The following is a 17,127-nucleotide window of genomic DNA, read 5'->3' as shown; positions in this document are numbered from 1 at the left end:
AAATGGTGTTTACTAGCCTCAACAAGTAGACCAGGGCAATTGTTTCTGATAGGCACGCTTCAATTTGAAATGCAGGGATTGGTTTCACCTGCCATGTTCAGCTATATCTCCTGTTTTTTGTTTCTCTCTCAAATAAAAAGCTTACATCTTTTGGACTGATTGCTTGGGAAGAGCATTGGAATAACATGATGAATGGTCCACCCACCAAAACATTCTGCTTTTAAAACAAAAAGCTTACATTTTTCAAACTGAAATTGGCAGGAGCAGCCCAAGGACATGATGTTTAGTTGACCTGCCAAACATTCCTTGCTTAAAGCAGAACATGCCATCATGTTATTTTTGCACACATCATTGCTAAACCTAGGGCATCCATGGTGTTCCCAAAATCAACAGAAACATGTGCAATCTTTTCGCTGATAAAGTTGAGGCCTCGCAAATAGCCTTCGATGGTCTTGCATTGGTTTTCACTTGCATCCAAAAGTGTTCACTAATGACAATTGTTTTTTTATAAATTTAAGCTGTCTGGGGACTGCAATGTGTTCAATCACTTATGACATCACTAGCTTTTTCCTCATTCTTCTTCTTCTTCACTTTTCCATTTTCTTTTGTTTCTCTCAATTTGCAAACCTGTAAAAGGTTAAAGGCTGGAAGAAGCAGCAGAGATGTTTATATCAGATTTAGCATGTGCGTTGGGTGTGAGATAGGAAGCCAACCCTTTGTCTTGGGCTCTTGGAAATGTGCCTAGAAGCATCGCCGCTCAAGTAAGCTCAAGGCTGCATATCCCCATCCCCGTGTCACTCTGGCATGTGCTGTGGGAAGCATGGTGAAGCGTGGGCCAGAAAGTGACACCAAGGTAGACATAGGATGAGACAATCTCCATAGGATCCCGTCTGTATGTGAAGGGCGGGAAGTCTTGAAGACCATTACCTTGGTTTTACCAAGGTTAACAGAGAGGTCCCACCGAGTGCAGAAGTCTTGTAAGGCACCCAATTATCTTTGAAGCTCCTTGGCTGAATCGGAGTGGAGGACGATGTCATCTACATAAAGTAGTATGGGGATCAATATGCTTGCCAGTGTGGGACCAGCCCCGCCTAATCCGTCAATGAAGCTCGAGATCTCATGAATGTAGAGGCCAAAAAGAGTGGGTGATAGCAATAGTGTTGGAAATCTCCTACGATGTACCTCTTGGGGCTCTCACTCATCCAATGACAGACTCATAGAGGGCGATGATGCTCCAAGCCATGTCAGATGGGACTCCTATCTCCTGTAGATGGTGTAGGAGGAAGGCTCGAGGTACAGTATCAAAAGCTTTGCGGAAATCCAGAAAGCAGTAGTAAATCCTTTGATGTCGTGCTCTACCCTCCTCGATGATGGCACGGAGGGTGAAGATGTGGTTAAGGGTAGAGTAGCTCCTCCGAAAGCCTGGCTGTCCTGAGGCTCTGCATCCTTGTCTCTCTGCAAATGAACTGAGCTCCACCTCTAGCATCGATCAGTAGAGCTTGGCCAATGTGTGGCCAATCACTATCATCCTGTAATTATTAGGATCAAGTGGATCTCCAGCTTTGAGGATGGGGGTGATGGTGTTGGTGGACCAAGAGGGTGGAAATCCTTCACAAAGGGCTCTATTGAACATGTAGGCTAGTAGGGGCGTCAGGGTATTATTGGCATTTGAGATGTACTTGGCAGTGAGTCCCTCATGGTCCTAGGCTCGCCCATTATGTAGCCTACGAATGGCCTTGAGGACCATGTCCTTTGTGAAGAAGGTGGAGGTGGTGGGGGTATAGAGGGAGCGTGCATAGGAGTGCCATGTGTCCGGGTAGGTGATAGGTGTAGGGGGGGCGATGTTCTCGGAGTTTCCTCTAGGCCTCTTTGTAGTTCGGCCCTAAGAAAGGTTGGTATAACTCATCCTCTTTCTGAGCGTAGAACTCCCGTTTCTTGTGTTGGGTGAGCCGTTAAGAAATTTGTTGCACTTGGCGCTTCGTGATTTGCCCAATCCATACCTCATGCCTAAGACGGGAGCGTGTGGCTTGGCATTCATCATCATACCAATAGTTTTGGGGCATGGAACCGCAAGGTGGCTCGGCGGTAGACCACCGCATGCAGATGAAAGGAGTGGTGGCGGATGTGTGGAGTATGGTGGTGAGCTGTGACATGAGGGCGGGTAGGGGGACAGTAGGTTCCACATCCTGGAGTTGGCGGTAGATGTGGTTGGAGTAAACAAGGTCAAGCTCGTGATCAAACTGGACCTAGGGTGTAATTTGAGATGGGGTGTGGTGGCGGAGGGACCGGTGGTGTGCAGGTAAGAGTGAAAGAGAGGTAGGCACGGTGAGCTTCAAAGGGGGGTGGGAGGATGGAGAAGTAGGGGAGAAGGTGTGCCAAAGCCAGAGATCCCTTAAGGTAGTCCAAGGTGCTAGTACCTCCTGAGTGAGGGAAGGAGGTGAGGGCGTTGGAGGGCCATCGGGACATCCCGTTATAGATAATGAGACCATGTGTAGCTCCCAGCTCTAAGAAATATCTCCCATACACCGTGACCTCCTCACGGTCTTGTGATGATCTCTGCAGCCCCGTGTCAGTGATGTCCAGCTTCTGTAGTCTGATAGGGTTGTCGAGATCGAGTAGTGGAGCCTGATGACTCCGCGTCCTGGCGTTGAAGTCCCCAAGCAGGAGGACTTCCCCCAGCTGTGAGAACTCCATAATATCCCCATATAATGGTAAGTATGGTGACTGGCCATGCTGTGCAGCATAAGGGGAGTGGCAAGGTGCAAAATAACACACAGCAATGTGGATGACTCTGCCACTGCTAAAGTTGTAGCTGCACCCAAAGATACCGGGCATCCTCGTCCTTCCGGACGATGCTGAGAATCTGTCAGAGATGGGATCTAAAAAGGACAGCTACCCCTCCAGAGCCACATACTCCTCCTGATGTGCAGGTCTCGCCTCGGAAAGCTGACTCCCACTCATACCTGGCTATGTATAGTAAGCCCCTCTCAGGGATGTGATGAGTCCAACCTTAGACCTGCCTGAAGATTCAGTTCCCCTTCCCTTATTATATGGTCCTTGACCATAGCCTTTAGGGCTTCCATTTCTGCCTGGAGTTTCCCTATCACTGGGGCAGCCTCTGGCATTTCCTGCTGTTGCATCTGGGTCTCTTTCAACATCCGAATCTCCTTCGGTGGTTCACCTTTGCTACCAATTTTCAATCTTGTTATTCTTGCCTTGTATCTCATTGCGGAGGCCTCCCAACTGTTTTTCATGTTGGTTCAGGACCCTGTTCAGCACCTTCTTCTGTTCGCCCAGTGCCTTCTTGGTGTTGTCCCCCACGTATGCCCCAGCTCTCCCTAGTTGTTGCTTTGGAGGCCTGAGCAAGGATGGGTGGGAAAAGCAAGGCGGTGGGGGTGTACAGTCGCAGCACATGAGCGTGGGTGGGTGGGTGCAGCGCAGCAAGGGCGGGGGCGCAGCAGCACGGGTGGGTAGGTGCGCACAAGCACAGCAAGGGTGCAGCACAACAGCGCAGCAAGGGCCACTAGTGCCAAACGTGAGAGAGAGAGAAAGAAAGAAAGAAAGAAAGAAAGATAGATTTTATTAACGTCTTCCAAAAGACCGAACTCGGCCTATGAGACAAATCGGAGTACCTGCCTCTGTCATCCCAACAAAATGAAAAAGTACTGAATAAAAAAGCTGAATCTGGGTGTGCAGGGGATGGAGCTCTATTACTAGGAGAATGCAAAGCTATATGCATGGAGTATACAATCATGATATGCAACCTAGCTAGCTCCATCCTGTACCATACTGGGGGTATAAAATGGTATACATCAGTGAAGGGAGAGAGAGAGAGAGAGAGAGAGAGAGAGAGAGAGAGAGAGATTAAACGTCTTCAAAAGGCCCAATGGGTCTATGAGACCAAAAGTGTTACAATAGTGATAATGTAATCTCATCATGGTTCGAAAGAAAACAAAGACGAGAGCTATGAGCTGGGAATGTCAAATCCGAGCCATATGATACAAAATGGGACCATCATCATACAACCTATGGAGCTGATCCCCCGGTAGGAGGAGGGGGCCTTCAAGGATATCAAGCATGAGGGTAGCCTATAGAAGGCTTTACAGATCCGCTGGGCGTGGGAAGGTGGCTCTGTACCTCTCCAAGGTCTCCTCAAGATGGGGCTGATGTCTGTGTTGTTGGCGAGGTTCAGGGAGTCCAGGACGTCGGGCTCGTTGTAGTGTTGTGGCCCGATCTAGAGTCACACTAGAGTGGGGTCTAGCGGGAGGTCGGACACTCGAGAATGTGTGGCTCGATGAGGCTGTGGGTATGTCATCCATGGCTCTGGTGTGGTGTCCTCTCGTGGTCGTAAGAACTGAGTGATGGTAGCTTGGGAGGCCAGGGTGGATGTCTCCCATGGGATCTCAACTCCCTATTCAATGAGTCTCAGTGGCGATGAAGCTCTAGTAGGAAGAGGCCTAGGCACCGTTGATTTGAGTAATCCATGATCCTGGATAAGGGTCCAAAGCCCTCTCTGAAGAGATAGTGGAACCTCCCTCGAATCTCAAAGTATACGGTGCACCTGCATATGATGAGACAGCCTGATAAATGGGGAGTCCGGGTCGTATTGGAGTGGTAGGAGGCGATCCATCTTGAGACCTTGCCTTGTTAACCAGGTGCATACTCGGCTATACCATGACTCGTGCCCATCTGCTCCTAGCTGCTGGGAGGACTATAGGGCATGCCTTGGGAGTCTCTACGGGCCATGGCACTGATCTTGTGAATGTATGTGATTGTTTGGAAGAGTGCCTCTACTACCATGGGTGTTGGAGCAAACTCTACCAGGATAATATCATGTGGGATCGATGGTTTGCTGCATATCATACGGGAGAGTATCATGACTTGAGGCCTCTCTATCTTTGGCCACTTGGCCGTTGTAAGATTAGGTGCCCGAAAGGGTGCGCTCTTGGAAATGGGCTTGGAAGCATTCTCTCCATGATAGTGAGACTGCAGCATGGCTCATCGAGAAGAATGGTCCGATAAAAGTGACTCCCAAGTACACATATGAGTGTGCAATCTCTACTGGGCTGACCATGTAGGTGAAACTCAGTTGAGATGTGAAAAGAGGGGATGTGTTGAAGACCATAACCTTGGTTTTGTCAAGGTTTACGGTGAGATCCTGCTGTGCACGAAAGTCTTGTAAGGTGTCAAGATGCCTCTGGAGAGCCTCTAGAGAATGTGCAATAAGCACAATGTCATTAGCATAAAGTAGTCTGGAAACAAGGATGCCTGCTAGTGATATGCCTCCTCCCCCTCCTCTATCAACGATGGCGGAATTCTCGTCGATGTAGAGGCCAAAGAGTGTGGGAGACAGTGGTCATCCTTGCATCACACACTCGGATGGTACTAGAGATCTCCTCTAAAAATCCTCGTGAGCATCTCGTCCATCCTATGACCGACTCATATAATGCAATGATCTCCCAAATCAGATTTGATGGTACCCCCAAATCCTGGAGTCTTTGCAGTAGTCTGGCTTGAGGCATCGTATCAAAGGCTTTGTAGAAATCCACAAAGCAGCAGTAAACGTGTCGGTGTGGTGCTTTGGCCTCCTCTATGATGGCTCGGAGGGTGAAGATGTGATCCAAAGTGGAGAATCACCTGTGCGCAAGAGAGAGATCAAACGTCTACTAAAAACCCAATGGGCCTATCAGACCAAAGTGATACAACAATGTCCATGGCATATCTCATCAACGGAATAGAAAATAAAATAGAAACAAAACAAAACTCTCTCACTAGAGTGATACAAAGCTGTCCATGGAAATCTCATTATAGAATACCAAGAACATGAAACATGAGAGCAGCATCAGCCCCCAATAATTGTATACCACTCTCCAAAATATCAAGCATGGGGCTATTGAGTATGGCAGAGAGGTCTCCCTCAGCTACATCACATGGAAAGGTAGCTTGATGGTGATGGAGCATGTCTTGGATCTGGAGCTGATGAGGGGATCATGGCTGACGTTGGGGGGCCGGGGGGGCCGAGTACGCTAGAGTGCGGAGGCCCGGTCCAAGGTAACTCCTCTTGGGCGAGGTGGGTCTGGAGCAGCCCAAGGTGGGTCCATAGGATCCATTGTATGGGTGTCCTCCTCTTGGGTCTAGAAGAAGTTGGTGATGGTTGGCTGGTGAGGGAGGGGTTCTGGTGGCTGGGGCCGAAGCTCTCTCAAGAAAGTGTCCCTGTCTTTGCGGAGCTTGAGCAGGAAGAGCCCTAGGCAACACTGGTCCGGGAAGTCAATGATCCTAGAGACTGCGCCAAATTCCTCATGGAACAAATAGTGTAACCTCCCGCGGATCTCATAGTATACTGGGCAGTGACATATGTAATGCTCCTCTATCTCAATCTCTGTGGGGCATAATCAGCAGATCTTCTTCTCCTTGGGTCTCCATATGAACTCCCCAGCTCTAAAGACGTGCTCAGCTCTTCTTCTCCTTTGAGGCTGTTGGATGAAACCCATATGTGGCCAATCGCAATCCACATGGTATGGGACAATGAACACTGAGGTAACTCGGTTGCTGGATGAATCCATCCTCAGTCAATGTGAGCAAGTGATCTTTGTAGAAGTGCATCTTCGGTGGGAGCTTCGAAGGTGTGATCCATGTGTAGTGGGTGTAGACGCTGAGAAGATCTAACTTGATAATCCGGTTGGTGTCCTCATGAGAGAGCTGGAGAAAAGGGGAGTCCAAACTGTATTGAAGGGGTGGGAGGCGGTCCATGCGGAGCCCATGTCTTGAGAACCAAGTGGAAACTTGGGCATACCATACTCTAGGGTGGCCCTCGAGTGCTAGCTGTCTCAAGGACTCCAGGGCAAGCCTCGGGTACCTTTTGGGGATCCATGTGATTGATGTGATGGAGGTATGCGATTGTTTGGAAGAGTGCATCCACTACCATCGAAGTTGCAGCAAACTTTGCTCTGCCTAGATAATTTGGTATGGGACTGATGGTTCGTTGCAGATCTTACGGGAGAACATCATGACCTTGGGCCTCTCAACTTGCTGCCAATCCTCATCGGATAAATCTAGCCCCCAGAAGGCTGCTCCATACATCGTGTGATGAGGGTGTCAAAAAGCCAACCCTTCATCGTGGGCTTTTGGAAATGTGCATGGAAGCACTACGACTCAAGTAAGCTCAAGTAAGCTCAAGGTTGCATATCCCCGTGTCACTCTGACATGTGATGTGGGAAGCATGGCAAGGTAAACATAGGATGCGGCAATCTCCATAGTATCCCCTTTGTATGTGAAGCTCAATTTGGATGTGAAGGGGCAGGAGGCATTGAAGACCATTACCTTGGTTTTACCAAGGTTAACAGTGAGGTCCCGCAGAGTGCAAAAGGTGTGTAAGGCATCCAAATGTCTCTGAAGCCCGTCGGCTGAAGCTGAAAGGAGGACAATGTCATCTAGTAAGGGGATCAATATGCCTGCGAGTGTGGGACCAGCCCCACCTAATATGTCAATGAAGCTCCATATCTCATCAATGTAGAGGCCAAAAAGAGTGGGTGATAGAGGGCAGCTGTGTTTCACCTTGATAGTGCCGGAGATCTCCTACGATGTACCTCTTGGGGCCCTCACATGTGCGGTGACTTACTCATAGAGGGCGATGATGCTCCAAACCATAACAGATGGGACTCCTATCTCTTGTAGACACTATAGGAGGTGGGCTCAAGGCACAATATCAAAAGCTTTGCGGAAATCCACAAAGTAGCAGTAAACCCTCTGATGTCGTGCTCTACCCTCCTTGATGATGGCACAGAGGGTGAAGATGTGGTCAAGTGTAGAATAGCTTCTCCTCCGAAAGCTTGTCTGTCCTGAGGTTGTGCATCTGTGTCTCTTTGCAAATGAACTGAGCTCCACCCCTAGCACCGATCCATAGAGTTTGGCCAATGTGTGGCCAATCATGATCGTCCAAATCTTCGTCTTTGAGGATGGGGGTGATGGTATTAGCAGACCAAGAGGGTGGAAATCCTTCACAAAGGGCTATCTTGAACATTCAGGCTAGTAGTGGCTCCAAGGTATCATTGGCATGTGAGATGTACTCAGTAGTGAGTCCCTAGTGATCCTGGGCCCGCCCATTATGTAGTTTACAGATGGGCTTGAGGACCATGTCCTTTGTGAAGAAGATGGAGGTGGTGGAGCGGGGATTTGGTGGTGGGGGTAGAGGTGGCTAATGGGGATATGATAGAGAAAGCGTGCATAGGAGTGCCATGTGTCCATGTAGGTGATGGGAGTGAGGGGGCAATGTTCTCGGAGTTTCCTCCGCCTCTTTGCAACTCGGCCCTATGAAGAGTTGGCATAGCTCAAACTCTTTCCGAGTGTAGAACCCCCATTTCTTGCGTTGGGTGAGGCATAGATAAATCCGTTGCATTTGGCGCTTCGTGATTTGCCAATCCGTATCTCATGCTTAAGATGGGAGTGTGTGGATTGGCATTTGTCATCATACCAAGAGTTCTAGGGCATGGAGCCGCAAGGTGGCTTGGCGGTAGATTGCTGTGTGCAGATGAAAGAAGTGGTGGCAGAAGATACGTAGAATATGGTGGTGAGCTGTGATGTGAGGGCGGGTAGGGGAACAATAGGATCCACATCTTGGAGTTGGCAATAGATGTAGATGTGAATCGTGATTGGAATAAATAGGGTCAAGGTCGTGATTAAAATGGACCTGGATGTAATGTGAGATGGGGGGTGGTGGTGGGGGGACGGGTGGTGTGCAAGTAAGACTGAAAGAGAGGTAGGCATGGTCAGCTTCAAAGGGGGGTGGCGGGATGGAGAAGTCGGGGAGAAGGTGTGCCAAAGCTGGAGATCCCATCAAGTAGTCCACGGTGTTGGTACCTCTTGAGTAAGGGAAGGAAGGAGGTGAGGGCCTCGGAGGAGGGCCATTGGGACATCCCGTTATAGATAACAAGAGCATGTGCAGCTCCCAGTTATAAAAAATGTCTCCCATACACCGTGACCTCCTCACGGTCGATGATCTTTGTTACCCCGTGTCGGTGAGATGTCCAGCCAAGTAATGGGACCTGTTGACCTCGAGTAGGACTTCTCCCAGTTGTGAGAGCTCCATAATATCCCCATATAATGGTAAGTATGGTGTGATTGGCCATGCTGTGCGGCGAAAAGGGAGTGGCTCGGTGCAAATAACACACAGCAATGTGGATGGCTTTGTTCTTGGTAAGCTGTAGCCGCACCCAAAGATACCATGCTTTCTCGTCCCTCCAGATGATGCTAAGAATCTGTCGGTGGTGGGGTCTAACAAGGACATCTACCCCTCCCGAGCCACATACTCCTCCTGATGTGCGGGTTTTGCCCCGGAAGGTGACTCCCACTCATACCCGGCTATTTATGCTAAACCCCTCTCAGGGCTTTGATGAGTCTTTATATATCGCTGCCTGTGAGAATCTCGCTCAAACCTCCTGGAATCAATGAAAGGGTGCCATTGCAGCTCCATACTGCTAACCTCAGGTGTTTGGTCTCATAGTCCCCGCATCCCTATTTCAGAGGATGCTCAATGATAATGACTCTGCCATCTCTATAGACAGCCCAATGATGGAAAAGCTATAGTGAGAGCTAGATTGCACAACTCAATGATGGTTTGATAGATGTGTTGTACCTTCACCAAGTACATGTTTTTTTAGGCTTGAAGGCTTATCTTTTGACCCATAGAAATCACACACATACTGAGGTTGGTGGTGAGACCACCAAGTAGGGAAAGCCAAATAAAGCAACATATCTGTGTCCTTCTGTAAGAGTGCCACCTCCTCCTCCAAAAAGAGTCCTTTGAATGTGAGGTGTGATACCATAAGCCTCCCAATGAGGTCTAAGAGTAGGGACTCTCTGAATCCAGCCCACTGAGTATGCATAGCTGCCCCAAGAGGTCTACCATACTCATCCAAGATCAAGTCATTCCACATAATGGGCTGTTTCTTAGCCTCTTGGGGGGTATGTGAATCAAGAACCTCCTCATGCAATCCCAAGCCCAGCTTTAATAATAAATGATACTTACCTTGTCCTGAAGATTATTAGCTTTTTAGCATGTTGTTTATATTCCCGGGCACCTGAGATGGCGAGTCCTTATGTTCTGGCTCATAAATAATGCATTTGTACTTAAATTCACCAAATGTCCATGCATAGAAATCAATTCACATTCTTATACATGACCCACTATCATGCATCACAGTAGTGTCTCCTACTGGTTAAATCAAACAGAAAGCAGTGTCTGGTGACAATGGCCATCCTATATTAGGGTACTCAGGGCTATTCTTGCCAGATAGAAGAGCTGACCACACCCTCAACTTCTTATTTTCCCTTTTACATTCCATATTCTGCTTGCCTTGTAATGACCCACCCAGCTTATTTGTGCATATTCCCCTCATCCATTTACTGAGTGAAAATCAGTGCACAGATTTGTGAGCTTGCATGGACCTGCTGCACCCTGTTGTGCATTGGATGGATTGATGAAGGCACAGGGACAGGACTCCAATTCTGTTTGAATGGCTGTGCTTCCATTGATACTGCTGTAGAAGAAACCCTAACACCTGTGGGTGCCGTTGGAACGTAACTATGGAAATCATTTCAAATTTGAAAATCAGAACCAAATGCCTTACGGCCAAAGTTGATTGTTGGTTGCGAAAGCTCTCATCAACAAAGCACATAAAATTCTCTGAGAGCTGTGAGTCTTTTTGATTGCTCCTGTCTCGAGTCTTAGGCACACACTTGTTACTTCCTATTATGTGGCCTATGTCTGAAGATATTTGAAATTTACATGATGGGTTACATCATGATATTTTAGAACAACATCAAGCTTCTGGTTTGAATGGTATATACTTAAAGTCTTACATTAAGAAAGGCAGTTCTTAGAAAATGATGTCAATGTGTATTATGAACCTGCACATGCTTTTACTGTTATTCAGGAAGGTAAACATCCCAGGCTGCTTTACATAATAAGCAGTTAAACAACAATTTTCTTTGTGCACTAAATGAACAGAGAGATGTTTTTTTGTGTGTGCATGCGTGTGTGTGGTTTGGAAACTTTGGGGTTACGAAAGGCCGTCTACTTACAAAAGTGTGTCTATTGCAGGGGGGTGAACCCTGTTCTATCTGGTCAAGTGAAGGGGGTATCAAGAATCAAGCTTATCAAGGGGTGTTGAAATGTCTCAACCGCATGTTTGATGATAGGTTACACTGTGACGTCACAATAAACACTAGCAATGGTAGCATAGGGGCTCACAGAGCTATTCTCTCAGCTAGATCCCCAGTTTTTGAGAGTATGTTCAGTCACGATCTGAGAGAGAAGGAGTCATCAGTGGTGAACATTGATGACATGTCTCTTGAGGCTTGCAAAGCTCTTTTGAGCTACATTTATGGACGGATTGATTATGACGAATTCCAGAAACACAGGGCAGCCCTTCTTCGAGCTTCGGACAAATATGACATCTGTGATCTGAAGGAGGCTTGTGAGGAAAGCCTTTTAGAGGATATAGACACCAAGAATGTTCTTGAAAGGCTTCAAGATGCATGGATCTATCACCTACCTTGTTTGAAAAGGGGATGCTTAAAGTACCTCTTGGACTTTGGCAAAGTTTTTGATGTACGTGAAGATTTGAATCAGTTTTTACAAAATGCAGACAGAGATCTTATAATGGAGATGTTTCAGGAGCTCCTCAATCTCTGGCGAGGGGGATGATGATGTTGTTTCTCTATACTCAAAACAGTTTGTATCTCTTTGATATCAAAGCATTGTGTCTAATGAGGTATGTCGGATCATCTTTGTCTAATCTACATCAGTTCCTTTTTCTGTAATAAGTTATATATTAGGTGTCTGGGTTTTAACTGTGCCCCTTTCTGGGTAACTTGGGCAAGGGCCGACTACACGTGATACAATATTACTCCTTACCTTGAAAGGTTACCTTGCCGCATGCGCCCAAATCTTTAGAAAACTCCAGTTGTCTTTTGCCTTTCAATAATTACTAGATTTTTATCCACACAATCTGTTTTCTTGAATATGTTGATGATCATACAATAAGCCTAGGTAGGTTTAGAAGACTCACTCAATCCTTTGTAAGGGTGAGTTATAAGATCAACTCCCTTGTTTTCTGCTTCTAGACTTTTTGAATGTGAATCCCCTTTCCAGAACTGTTTTTCAAATATGGGTTTTAGCCCTTGAGAGGAGAGCAGAGTAGCCTCAGGTTTAGCTCCCAAGCTTGGATGAACAAACATCTCATTTCAATACTTGCTATCACCTCGCACTTGCACTTGCACTTGCAACCACCTCGAACTTGCATTTATGCTCGCACACTTATCCACCTAACTTGCAAAAAGCAATGTCAAGCAGGCCTATGAAGATCAGATCCTAGATTTATCCTTGGGTAGTAAGCATTTGCTTTGAAAGTCTCCGAGTTGATGGATCAGCCATTAGGAGTAGGTGTAGGTGTATGTAGAATTTAAAGTGAAGAGAGTAGGTGTAGGTAGTCGCACTTGCTTTGAGAGACTCCAAGCTGATGGATTGTAGTAGGTGTAGGTAGTTGCAGTTTCTTTGAAAGACTCCTTGCTGATTGATTGGCCATTATTTAGTGTATGTAAAATTTCTAGTGAGGAGAGAGTAGGTGTAGGTAGTCGCACTCGCACTCGCACCCACACACTTATTTACCTAAGTTGTAAGTAATGAAAAGTAGGTCTAAGGAGATTGAATGCTTGATTCGTCTTGGGTAGTGTGAGTTTTTGCTTTGAAAGACTCTAAGCTGATGGACTAGCCGTTATTTAGTATATGTAGGATATCAAGTGAGAAGGAGACAGTAGGAGTAGATGTAAGTAGATTTATTGCCACGGTTCACACGATGATATGACTACCATCACTTCTACTCATTAATCTGAACAAACTAAACAGATATGGTTAAAGGTAAGCCAATTGTAACACAGATCAAAGACTTTGAGGAGTGGGAGAATGTCAAATGCCAAAGTACAAAGATCTCAACAAAGCTCATCTGCAGTTGACATTAGTACGAGTCATGTCTTGGGAAGGTAGACCACCCTTGCTCACCCCACTCTCACGCTTACGATTGCTTGCATCAGTGCAGTCAATAACCACTTGGGAAGATAGACCACCCTTGGTCACCCCGCTCTTAAGCTTACGATTGCTTGCATTAGTGCAGTCAACAACCATCAAACCATGATCGTGGAAAGTTTTGAAGTAGAATTCTATGTTGGACCTAAACTCGAGGTTTATAGATTTCATGTAACCCTTGCAAGTACAATGAAAGAACACATTCTACTTGGAAGGGATGGATTGTGGCCACTGATTGTTCTATCAGTTGTTGGAAGAAAATAATAACCACTTCAGAGATTTCCACGAGGGTTGATACCGTATCCTTGGTGAATGAAGAAATCTCAAACATGCAAAATTCCCTGTTCTCAAACGGTAAACCATTAGACTTCCTCTACAAGGAGCCACTGTACAAAGTCCCAAAAGCACCATAACTAGACTCTTCACCTTGCAAGGGTGGGACTATATGACAAAATATCCCATCTCTGGAAAGAGTAGCAGTGCAATGCCAAAACGCCAACTTGCCAGCTGGATGACCAAGGCGTCCCCAACTCAACATGCTCTAATGTAGTTGCAGAGATCTCCACAACGTGTCTTCAACCACGTTCTTTAAAGCTAACTTGGTGACTCCTATGTACTAATCACCTTCAAGTATACATATTTACCATAGTAACTTGGTGACTCCTATGTACTAATCACCTTCAAGTATACATATTTACCATAGTATTCAAAACCCAAGTGTAAAACGGTTGTATATCAGGGAGTGCTTAAACAAAAAACAAAAGCACATTAAAAAAGAAAAAAAGCAAGGTTAAAGAAAGCAGAGAAAATAATGTTGTTGGAGACATATGAAGAGATCAACATAAAGAAGAAAGCGGATGTGATGGTGAATGATGAAGGAGAACAAGGTTTCGACAATTAGTTAGTTAAATCTATCTTTCACTTCGTGAGATCAGAACATCATCGAGCAAACTTGAAGTCTGTGAAAGAATTTAGTGTCCCCAAAAAAATTGGTATTCGGCCATAAGAAAATAGCTTGGGCCAACTTGAAATATTTGCACTTATGCTGACGCTTTTTGTATGCCTGCACCACATTTGTTACTTGAAAGGAATCCTCCGAAAATAACTTGCCAAGCTCTGTTGGCTCCATGACTAACTCATGTGCATGAAGATGGTCAAGTGTTTGAGAGAAGAGAGGGCTTTTCAAGTATGCCTCCGGTGTGGTGGGTGCATCTACGACCGTGGCAACCATCTGCTTTTGGCATACCTCCCTTGGATAGTTATGGTCTCCAAGTATTCCACATGTACGCAAAGCTTGTCAAGGGCTTTTGAATGGATTTGGTGCTGAGATTCCCATGCATATTTGCTTGCATTATGTTCCGCTTGCAAGCATTATACTAACCTCTGCTGTTGGTCAACGTAAGAACTAATCATTGCTTCGAATTGAGCAGCCATTGACACAGGTGCCACATATGCTTGTGTCTACATGATTGGCCAAGGCAATGAATGTGGTGTGGAAGCATGGATGGTGCATACAACAACAAGAACTGTAGGGGAAGATGATGGAAATTGGCATTTACAAGGATAGGAGAGCTACACATGCAAAAGTGCAAGCTTGTGACGATGGCAGGTGGATGGTAAATATTGGAGGGCCTGGGTACATTTGAGGTCGTAGTACCCATGCAAAATGTTTTGGTTTGTCACTTGAAGCCATGGCATCGAGGCTGGAGTGGATAAAACATTTTGCCACTTGAAGCCATGGCATCGAGGCTGGAGTGGATTGGCTGCCGCAGCTGCAAGGGCTTGTACGGGGCACGCGTGAGTTGGCAGCAGCTACCGGCCATGGCGTGTAGTAGACTCAAATTAGTAGGTACTGAGGCTCAAGTGATCACTAAACAGGGACGCCGTGTCAGAGTGTTTTGGGGTGATGCATTGCGGGTGTGGCGAAGCGGTCCTCATGATGGCTTTTACGACGACAGGACAATGGTGAATCTCTCTCTCTCTCTCTCTCTCTTTTCTGGTTGCTTAGAGGTGGGGTTTGGTTACACCATAGCATGGTAGTGATCTCTTTAAACAAAAATACTCTCGAAGTCCATGTTTTCTATTGTGGGAACAAAATTCCCCAAAATGCAAACAACAACTTTGTAAAACCAACAGTGCCTTTTTGCAAACAAAGACATTATTTTAACTTAATGTATTGACTTGTGAAGGATAACCATCAAGAAGTGGAGAGGTATGTTTGAGGACACACCTGCACGGATTATAGGTGACGGCTACAAAGATGGCAGGGAAGGCCGCAAGGGTGGTCCCCTTTGTCACGTAAAAGCGATCATGTTGCGATCGTCCGATCGATGTTTCTTCGGGGGTGGGAGCACCGACCGGGAAAAGAAAAGGAAGAAAGAACCGATACCCCAGCTACTGCGGTGACTCCTAGCGGTATCACGAGCATGAACTAGGACCGGTCAAACCACAGAGCACCACGAATCGTATTGAATGTTATTTTTTTGATAATTATGGGCCAAAAATTGGATTGAAAGAACCTACAGGTGGGAAAAAGAGTCCTCCTTTAGTACGTTGACTTGTTTTCTGTCGGCTGCGATTGCTTGTCGGCCAGGTCAAATTGGAGCAACCATTGCATGGAAACACATTACGTCCAATCATGGTGTGTTCACAATTCATACAAATGGAACGTCTGGCATCGATCGCTTCTACAAGATCACCAGGCCTCTGTCGCCCAATCTCGTATGTGATGGTCAGTGGCCCTAATATTGATAGGCTTCGCTCCCTCTAGGGGCCGATCCTCACTCGCCAAGCGGTTGCGGACGCTTTACTAATCACAGTCCCTAGGGGACCGTCTTACGAGAGACCGCTAGGGGCACCTGACAAAGATCAAGAGAGATCTCGCATAAGCCAGCCACAAGTAATTCCAGCATAAGAACTGACTTGAACAATCAAGCAGGTGTGCAAAGACTTGTCATTGGTGTGCATGAAGGCACATTCTTTTATAACCCAATTTGGGATCCTCACCATGTTCTGCTATATCGATCTCCTTATCAAGCCTATCCTATGATATGCTTGCATGTCCCTCTTTGGAGCATTGTGCTCAAAAGATGAACTACAACTCTTTCATCAACCGTGTATGACTTGATATGGTCCAGAATTAGTGTTACATTCGGCTCATCATCTTCCTCCTCTTTTTGAGCCATGATCCTCTTGGCCATTTTTGAAAAACTTCGTACTATATCATAGCTATTTCTTGGCCTTTTTTGAATAACTTGGTATTGTATCATAGCTATTTCTTTTGACAATGCATTTTTCCACAGTCTGCATTTTGTTTCGTGTTCTTCTAGAAATGACATCTTGATACAGTTGCATGTATGGTAGAGCATACTTTGTTCCCAATGAAAATGCATATCTTGGGTAGCTCTAGAAATTGAACAATTCTTCTTGCATTCCAATTTAAAAATGCCTCATCCGTAATGATCCCATTGAAGTTTGTTCTTTAAAACCCATACATCTTCATGGGTTTAAAGATGTTTCATCCACCATGAAGCCTTTGAAACTTGGCCTTCCCAACCCATGTTTCTCCATCATGATATTCTACATGTTTCAAAATAAAACTTGAGTGTTTATATATTCTTGCTTAAAGTCACAAATTGCTATTGTTAAGAATCCTTGAAAATATGGATTTACATATATTCAAAAGATCCTTGTTTTTCAATTTTGCAATCTTAAATTAGTCATTAAAACTATGCATTTCTTGATCCTTTTCCACCCATCATCCAATCTTATGTGACAGGCCATAAAACTAGAACTTGTCTCCCAAAGATTGAGATTCTACATGAATATATTGAAACTGGAAATCATCCTACAACTTTTTTGGTATCTTCTCAATGTTATCTACCAACTTTGTAACAACCAATGGATGGCTATGATTCTCTTATTCTAGGAATGCAATATTAGATAGTGGCATAAGTTGCTCTTTGTGTTGCCATGATTAATGTGCTTCCATTAATAGATCTCTCTACCCATTAAGTTTAGTTTATCTCACTAGTTTTAATGAAGTA

The 17,127-nt window shown here is 45.8% G+C and overlaps 1 protein-coding gene and 1 long non-coding RNA gene across 3 annotated transcripts in view; both read left to right on the top strand.

Annotated features, from left to right (window-relative positions):
• Window positions 1-11,804, top strand: part of LOC147621079 (BTB/POZ domain-containing protein At1g21780-like) — a 44,966-nt gene extending 33,162 nt beyond the window's left edge. Inside the window, exon 5 of the mRNA XM_086823779.1 lies at window positions 11,099-11,804. Within this exon, the coding sequence (XP_086679905.1) occupies window positions 11,099-11,704 (606 nt within the window). The 3' untranslated portion in view covers window positions 11,705-11,804. The remainder of the gene's footprint in view (window positions 1-11,098) is intronic.
• Window positions 11,805-14,462: 2,658 nt separating this feature from the next.
• On the top strand, window positions 14,463-16,181 carry LOC147621078 (uncharacterized). 2 transcript variants are annotated; one of them, XR_015269876.1, is made up of 3 exons: window positions 14,463-14,783; window positions 14,830-15,046; window positions 15,271-16,181. It is a non-coding gene; the product is annotated as an uncharacterized LOC147621078 (long non-coding RNA). The 2 variants fall into 2 exon arrangements; XR_015269875.1 differs by having other exon boundaries at window positions 14,463-15,046.
• Window positions 16,182-17,127: the final 946 nt, after the last annotated feature.

The sequence above is a fragment of the Cibotium barometz genome, chromosome 30, assembly GCF_041138505.1.
Source record: "Cibotium barometz isolate CiBa-2024 chromosome 30, ASM4113850v1, whole genome shotgun sequence".
In the NCBI taxonomy this organism is placed as follows: Eukaryota; Viridiplantae; Streptophyta; class Polypodiopsida; order Cyatheales; family Cibotiaceae; genus Cibotium; species Cibotium barometz.
This window is presented reverse-complemented; position numbering and strand designations above follow the sequence as displayed.